This window comes from Epinephelus lanceolatus, chromosome 7 (assembly GCF_041903045.1).
Source record: "Epinephelus lanceolatus isolate andai-2023 chromosome 7, ASM4190304v1, whole genome shotgun sequence".
In the NCBI taxonomy this organism is placed as follows: domain Eukaryota; kingdom Metazoa; phylum Chordata; class Actinopteri; order Perciformes; family Serranidae; genus Epinephelus; species Epinephelus lanceolatus.
In genome coordinates this window covers 25,967,583-25,976,402 of record NC_135740.1, presented here as the reverse complement: position 1 = coordinate 25,976,402, position 8,820 = coordinate 25,967,583, and the positions used below count along the sequence as shown (strand labels likewise).

General features: G+C 42.4%; 1 protein-coding gene across 1 annotated transcript in view; it reads right to left on the bottom strand.

The window, feature by feature from the left end:
• The window catches only part of ahnak (AHNAK nucleoprotein), a 38,281-nt gene that overhangs the window by 23,707 nt on the left and 5,754 nt on the right, over positions 1 to 8,820 (bottom strand). The window contains exons 2-5 of the mRNA XM_078169376.1: positions 6,825 to 6,890; positions 753 to 811; positions 440 to 596; positions 104 to 321 (exon numbers count right to left, since the gene is read on the bottom strand). Of these exons, the coding sequence (XP_078025502.1) occupies positions 104 to 321; positions 440 to 596 (375 nt within the window). The 5' untranslated portion in view covers positions 753 to 811; positions 6,825 to 6,890. The remainder of the gene's footprint in view (positions 1 to 103; positions 322 to 439; positions 597 to 752; positions 812 to 6,824; positions 6,891 to 8,820) is intronic.

The following is an 8,820-nucleotide window of genomic DNA, read 5'->3' as shown; positions in this document are numbered from 1 at the left end:
AAAAGACAGGAAATACAACAGGAAATGATATTATACCATGTACTCTGTTCAGTAGCTTCCCCATAAACAAAAAAGTGACCATATAATTTCAAAAAGGGCTTACAAGGATGATGTCTGGACTGGAACCTCCAAACCGGGTCTTCCCTTCCCATGTCAGGGTGCCGATTGGTGAACGACATGGTGTACTCACAGGTGAGCAGCAAGGGGATTTGTTTTGTAGTTTCAGTCCAACCTTGTGTCGGTTCAACGTCTTCAGTAGCTCAGCTGTTTCTTCTGAGCTCATGTTGTCAAAGTAGACAGTGGCGCCCACAATCTGGTCACCTATGAATTTTGCAGAGACAGTGGCAAAAACTCTGTTAACAATACTAGAATACAGAATAAATTTGAGACAAATTTTACTTCATACTTGATGATTTGAGAAAGAAAATGTATTTGCTACCTTCATATACTTTTCCAGACCGTGCTGCAGGTGACTCTCCTTTGACCTCCTTGACAAAGAGCTCTCCTCCACTTGTCTGTTCAATGGTCAAGCCAGTTTTGTCTGGACCCTCCCAATCTGGAAAGAGCACCTCTCTGGTTTCCTCCTCTTCAGCCATCTGTAAACATAACCATATACAGTAAATAAGGGGTTCAGGTGAAAAAACACAAGTATGTCAGTAAGACCTTGCAGCATATGTTTTTTTAGTATATATACAGTATACAGGATGAGATACAAAAAGTACAAGGGATTTTTTGAGATCTTTGTAAAATACCTTGTTTTTGCTTTCCTCTATTTAAGCCCTGGTGTGTTGGAAACACTCTCTTGGTTTTCCTGCATGAAGAAAAGACAATAATAATCATTAAGACAAAATCATGAAAAACAGTGCATCCCTCTTAAGGTAAGTCCTATTTACTAACTCCACTCTGTTAGCTGGTCTGGCTTGTAGGACCCAATGGTAAACACTAGATGGTAGTAAAACCCTTTCACACAACATAGCCTCCACCCCCCCCCCTCCTTCCCCAGCGCTGTGTTTTGGAAATTTGCTTGGAGTCAGGCCACACCCTGCCCTGAGGAAAGCAGCCCAATCCTGTGCCTACACCCCAGCTCCAATGTCAATAGAGAGGACAATGATAGATAAAGCTGCCTTGCTCTATGAAAACACACACAGAGGTGCAGAAAGGCACAGCATATGCCAGCATGTTAGTGCACGCTCTCGCTTTAACACAAATGGACATTCTCAGTAGTTCTATCAGACTACAACAAGTACACATTCGTATATGCTTACACACACAATACACATCCAACCTCTTACTCTGTTGATTAATGACAGCTTTGTATCTGGGTTTACCATGTATTTGTTTTAATCATATTTATGACTACCACTGCATCAAAAAGTTGATCACCTTTCAGGTATAGTCAGAAATGCAAAAGTATGTATGTTACTTACTGGGTGTGGTCAATCGACTTTATTAGATAGTGCTGGCCACAATGCATAATCGCTTTCAATAAGCAAACAATGATGTAACAAATTACCATATTTCTATTAGTTTATATCAAGTTAATTTACAAGCATGCCTAGCTTCTCTATATCTTTATGTGCACTATAGATACACATTTGCAACCATCAACATTATAAGGTATGTCTGCATGCATCTCTGACCTGCTTGAACAATTGTTTCATTATTACCAAACTCTCCACAACCTTCAATATCACAAAGCTGTTTGGGCCACGTGTCTCTACCTAGCAAGCAATGGCTGCACATTTTTACATTGCATTAATTTGGCAAACACTTTGTGCAATGTGACTTACATGTTTCCCATACACTGTTGTGAATAGTTTCATTGAAAAAGGCAAACTCATTCCATGTGCTTTGTTTTCATCCAGTGCTAGAGCATTTGACTCGATCATATCAAAAGCAACCAGTCAATCTTTGACAGTACTGAAACTTTTTTTGCTGAACGATACTGTACCATGAGACACTGACAAAGCTTCATTACCACAGTCATTTCAGTGACAGACTCAGTCTACGGCTGCCTGGTGCAGCTTACCACATCAAACTGTGCAGCCATTCAGTAGGTTTCATCAAATTGTCTATTTGCCTATAATCAGCCAAAATAAATGCCAAAAGCCTATCCACAGGATGGCACAAAAGAAACAGGATATGAGTCATAGTAGTGACTGGTTGCATGTGTTTTTATGGGGTAGACTTGACAACCAGGACCAACTCAGGGAGGGATGGTAGAGGATTTACCGTCATTTTATCACCCTGCACCATAATTATTCAGAGCATTGCAAGATGCAAGTTCTGGGTGGTAAGCTAAGCACTTCATATGTGGGGGGGTGGGAGGTGGGGGGGGGTCAATTATGCCTTTTTCCACTTGGTTTACTAGTGTATTGCTTTGTTTGTATGATCCACTGATCTCGTAGTCAGATTGCTGAGATGGCTCTATCTTTACCGACAGATAGTAGACTTCTTCCAAGGTCATTATGTGAGGTGATGACATGTGGTCAGATTGCTGAGATAACACATAGCCAAATGTGGGTGATCATTGAATTTACATGTGAATATATAACAAGGTAAGGTACTGTTTGTTATTTATGAAGGGAGGAAAAAATGTGGGAGGCAAGTCACAATTTTTTAAGCATTTGGGAAGCACTTGCGTTTTTTTTTTTTGGCTTAGGGGAGAGACATACAACTTTAAATAGTTGTATTTTGTACTTATTTTAGATGTGTCTTTCTTTTCAAAATGTGCCTTTTACTGCCATATGGTGATTGGAATCTCTAAACTTCCACCCCTATCTTAAACTCACTGGACTGCATGCCCCACCTTAAAAGGAAACACCAGCTAGTTTAAGAATTTCAATATGTTACTTCTATGTCCTTGGAAAGTTCAATCAATATTTGTGAACATGAGCTACTCTCTGTCAAAGCAAGAAACCAGAGAAGTCTCAAACTTGTGATGTCATTAGGTATAAAGTCTGGAGCTGCTCCACAGACAATGAATGGGAGGCTGAGTTTGCAGACCCACAGAATGTTTTTTAACACCCAAATGAGCTTATTTCTATTATAATGTTCTCAGTTCTGACACAGAAGATGTACCCATATACTCAGAATGTTCCTCTGAGTGCTCTCAGCGTCATCTCTGATATCTTTCTCAATTCATAGACACTGGAGCAGCGCCAGTCTTTATACCATATGACATCACAAGTTTGAGTTTCGCACGCTGGCACTTGGATTTAGGAGAGAGCTGTTTATGTCTACTAATGTTTTTCAAACTGTCTTACTCCATAGAAATTACATGTATGAATTTTGAAAATGGGCTTACTTCCCCTTTAACCGCCCACTGGATGCGGTGCAGGCAAGGTAAGGGATCATAGTTTTTTTTTTTTTTCCCCCATCTCCAAAAGGTTGTTTTCAAATAACTTTTTATAACCAAAGGGTGAGTATACAAAAACCAATAATGGCTGCCACGCCACGTCAATATTCTGTCTGCTGCTGCCACTGCTGTGTATGTTGCAGTTTATTTGGGATAACTGTTATTAATATGCACATGTTGCTAATGCTGGCTTTGTGCATGCTGCGATGTGTTTAAGTGTGATATGTGGGCTTAATAAATTTTGTTGGTGGTGTATGGTAGGATGTGTGGCTGTCAGACACCCATATTCGCCCAAAGTGCACACACAGCTTGTGTGATGATGCAGTTTGTAAAGAGGACTGGCAATATGCTTAAGACATTACTATCACTGCCTCCATGCTGTTTACTTGTTTACATTGGCTCCAATACTATCTACATTTTGTGTGAATATAAAAAATATCTAAGATTATTGATGGTGGAAGGAGGGTCATACATTTTCCCACAGTCATTCAGAAGGTCTCAATGAAGTTACAACCCTGCCAAGACCTTCTCCTTTAAGGTAAAATGTCTAAAAACACACTTACACCTTCATTCAATACTATTTTGCACCATTGTAAATAACATTACACCAGTAAGCCAAACATCTATTCCCCATTCACTGAAGTTGTCACACTGTTCTGCAAGATAACAAGCTGCTGGGAACAAGAGGAACCTGAGGCAAAGATAAAGAAACAGCTGTTTCAAAAGGGTCCGTAATAAGCATAACTTGGTCAACGGCCATCTGCCACTCTCACCACACTGTCAGCAAAGAGGTTTTTAAACAAATGAGAAGGTTAGAAGAAGACAATGCCTATGTTTTGGCTTGTTTGCTATAAGTCTATATGGTGCGTGTAGGTCTTTGTAGGTTTTTGGGAGAGTTAGGGTGTGTGAGAACGCATTAATAAACAGACAGTTTGGAATGCCAGGTGGTTTGCAAACTGGTCTCCCTAGTTTGCTGGACCCTGTCCAAGGGCACACAGCGAGCAATGCACCAATTAACACCAGTCAATAAATAGACTGAGATTGCATGATTGGAAATACTGAAAAATGCCAGCAATGCTTTGAGGTAACATTAAGCCCACTCTCTGAAACAGCCTTTTGCACACACTTGGGACTGAAAAACAAAAGCCAGGGCCACTGAGAGTGATAATACCGCAGATAGGCATGGTGTTTATGCCAAATATGACGCCAACCATTTGCAGGCATCTACAACCTGATCTGCTCCCTCCTCGCGCTCTCTGTCTCTTTATTGTCTCTGTCAGTGTGGCTTGACTGAAGCTAGTAACATGAATCTATCAAGACCTCCAGCCTTACAGTATCCACGACATTATATGCATCAGACACAGCTGAAATGTGGGAGCATGGAGGGAACAAACAAGGCAGTTTGTAGAGCCAAGGACCCAGCTTTACCCAATTAACTTGTGTAGATCAAATTTCACTCAGGTCAACTGACACTGCCACTTATAGCATCTTAACCCCGGACACTCTGATCCTAGCCCGAGAGTATTTGGACTGAACCAAAAGAATTTGTGTTTTTCCCATGGGTCACAATGCGGTTCATTTTACACATCTATCTCCTCTCCTCATTCAGTTAATGAAAACAGACAAGAATAGCCGACAAGCCTTTCACATGATCTTGGTTTCCTCACACTTTTTTTTCGTCCACATGCTTCTCAGTGCTTGTTGGCATTACATAGAACTATTCAGCTTCAGTCTGAGAAGGCGACAGTGAATATGAGGCATTTTGACTCTCAAACAAGGCACATATTATTGTTGGCTGGATTACGTTTTTTTTTTTTTTTTTTTAATGTCACAGAAGGAAAGGGGGAGGCAACATCCATGTGTTCACAAAAACTTCCCTAAGAGCGAGGGAGAGAAAACAGTTTTCTTATTCATTCCTGTATTTCTCACTCACAGGGATAACCTCAGGACACAACTCTCATACTCTCTCTCTCCCTCTATCTATTTTTTAAAACACAATTACCTTACATATTTAACCATCTTTTCCTTCTCCCCTAGCTCAGAGGCTCTCCCTGATCCAGAGTGAACTATTTGAGCTGTCCTTGTTCTCACAGCTTTGACATATTTCTGGCAGCAAGCTGCAGGGAGGAGCTGAGGCTCGCAGCAATATAGGGGGAAAGGAAGGAACTTAGAGAGAGGGAGGGAGATGTAGAGAAGAGGAAACGGTAAAAAAAAAAAAAATGAAAGTGAGCAAGAAAGTAAGCGGGAAAGGGAGAGGAATGGTTGTGAAACTGCTCTGTGGAACTTTAGCTTGTGAGTTAACAGTGAGAGGGGGAATAGGAACAAAAAATACAGGGCTATCACTGAAGTGTCCTCGGGAGCTTACAACAGCTGTGCGGAGGACATCCTGAATATTTACACACTTCGCTCTCTGTCTTCATTCTTTATCAATCTTCAGTTTAAGAACCCCCCTCTGTAGACAAGCTTGCCCTAACATAGCATAACCTATTTTGGAAATAAAGCACAGAGAAACAATTAACATGACAAAGATCATGTGATTAGACATGAATTGTGTCTTAAATGGATTCTAAATAAGTAAGGCTCTGTGCCTGGGATCATAAGACAGGCAGGCGGTCTGTGACTTGAAGCAATCAGGCAACATGACAATCACCCAGTTCACTTTTCTTTCCCTTTCATTTCTCTGACATGCCTGAGACTGACATTCCTGATGTCACATGTCTTTAAATTCACTTAATGATGTAATCAGAAGCATATTTGAAGATCAGACAAAATGAGATTTTTGCAAGAGGCGTTGGAGGAAACCATGGAGGCATGAGAGCCAAGGGAAACAGATGAGCTCGTTTATCTATCGCATTTTATTATGGCCTGGTATGTTGTGTTGAGCAAGGGGGGATGTGAGGACAGCCAGCCAGACAAAAGCTCCTGTTAACTAGAGTGCAACCAAGGAGCTTTTGTGGCTATGCCTCTCTTATAGCCTGTCATTGGCCTACATAGGGTTTAGGTTTGGTCTAGCATCTTCTGCAACCTTTCCCTCCACTCGTAAGGGATAAATCGTCTACAGCTGCCAACAAACAGTTAAAACAGTGTGCGTCCGGCTAGCTTTTGACAGGGTTGTTTCGTAAGAAGGGGAAAGGGGTTCGAGCGGAACAGGTGGTGTCTAGGGGGAGGAAGGAGGGGTGCAAAGAGGAGGCACAGCGAGCAGAAGCAGCCAAGTGTCAGGTTTCCACAAGGCAGGCCTTTCACAGCTGAATGGCAGTGGCACGACCTTCCAGGTTCAAAGGAAGCTTTGCAACAAACATTCCAACAGAGGTTTGGCGTCTGGCCGCATAATATAACGCTGTTCTAAGGTGACAGTGACTTGATGGCCTTGGAGTGGAGTGATGGGTGATAAGAAATGTCTTTTCTTTACTCAACCAATAACAGATGTGTTGTGTGGATCTCTTGCATTATGTCTGAAGACACTTACCTTGGATTGCTCAAGCAAGGCCGAGGCCTTCAGTTTGATGCTGTGGTTTTCTTGAATTCTTCGCTTCTGTTGACAGAAAAAAAAACAAGATTAGGATTTAACTATATGATAAGAGGACAAGTTCTACTGTTATCATGGACGATACAAAAGAAGCCCACCCTGTCTTCACTCTGCTTCATTCTCTCACAACAACACACCACATTTTAGTTGCATGTTTGACAGATAACAAAGCATATTCCTCACACTTGAGTCACTGTTGCGTTAAGAGGTGTGTCCCACCATGACACACAAAGCCACATATACTTTGGTTCCATTCAAGATTTGCTCATGGCATTTTATTGCTCATGCTCAATGGACCTTCCCATGACCAATCAGAGCCTTTAGAGGCTTTAATAGTTAACCAGCAGTAGCAGCAGTATTGACCCTGGCAAGCTGCTATGCAAAAGACTCCCTTTGAGTAAATAAATCCAGCTACTTGTTTGGTGTGGCCCCACTTCTGCAGGGCAGATAGTCAGACACACTAACACACTAGGATCCAGTTCAGCTTGGTGGAATTTGAAACTGAGAGGAAAAAAGAGACTAATTCCATAAAATGTACTATGCTTGTGAATTCCTCTGCTCTAGTTTCTTTGCTCAAGACTGCACTGCAAAGGTGTAAAGTATAAAAGCAGTGTAGTATAACAGCGGAAACAGGCAGCCACATGAGCCATTATATCGATAAAATAAGGTTGCAACTGTATTCGTGATTAAGGCTTTAAGTGTCATACTGCATACCAAGTCAATCTTACTTTTACCCGCTGTGACAAGCCCAAAATATTACCGGACTTACGAGGAGTGTTGCCTCAGCCCACCGGCACATTGTGAAACAAAGCCTTCTCTTTGTCAGTCCCAGTACAAACAGAACCAAACTTGCGTGCACAGACAGGCATCTACCAGTGGGAACAGATCCCTCACAAAAATTCTTCTGAGACAGGCTCTTCAACCCTGTCGTTTACCTCCCCCTCCCCAGCTCCACATGTTCAATAAACAAAATTGCTTATTACTTTGTGAAAAGTATGCCAAACGACTGTGTTAGTGAGACTCTGAAACTATACCTCTGCCAAATGCTAAATGCAATCTAGAGAAAGTGACTAAACATGCTTCTAAAAACAAGTGCCATTGGTGCAAAGCTTGTAATACGCTTTCAAGATTTGTCTACGAATGTGCTGTTGTTGATAACCTTTTTGAACGGGTCCCAAGCTGAAATAGATGAGACATAGCTGAGATAAATGCCAGCCAGTGCGTGGTTGTCATTATGTTTGTGTTGGAAGACTTGCGCCAGAGCAGCTGTGTACACTCTCTAACCCATGCTCTTGTTACAGACACGAATTAATCAGACTGCCATGTTGGGAGTCACTCAGGTGAAGGGCTGACTGAATGACAAAGGTAGATCAGTGTAAAGGTAATGTGAGACAGAATTAGCCTGGATCAGATTAAGGGCATGTGAGATCTCTGATTGTGAAAGAAATGCCTGTGGGTTATTTTTTGTGAGCTTTGTTGATGAATGTGATTTGCAATAATGCCCACACACATGGAATGTTAGAAATAGGTTCACCCCACATTCTGTTCCCCGTACCTTGGTGAGGCCGCACACATAAACACGCACGCAGGCATGCACGGTAAGGTGAACTGTGGTCACCAAGCGCAGGGAAAGCAAATGAAAACACATGCCGCGCTAGAGAGTAGAAATACCACGCCGCGGTCCACGAGGCGGATCACATCGCTTCGCCTGTGTGTTCTGCTTGCAGAGGGAGCAGCTCAGTCCACAGCCCCACCCAGGCCTCCAGTCACACACATTCCTTGATAGAGCCGTCAGGCCAGCTGGAAGGGAGCCCAGCCTCTCCCCACAGTGACTAACTCCAAAGAAATGTCCTCTTTCTCCCTGACTCCAGCTTCATTCTATGCCGCCCACCCTGCACTCTGTCTGAGTGCCCCCCCCCCCAACCTCCAGGTTCTG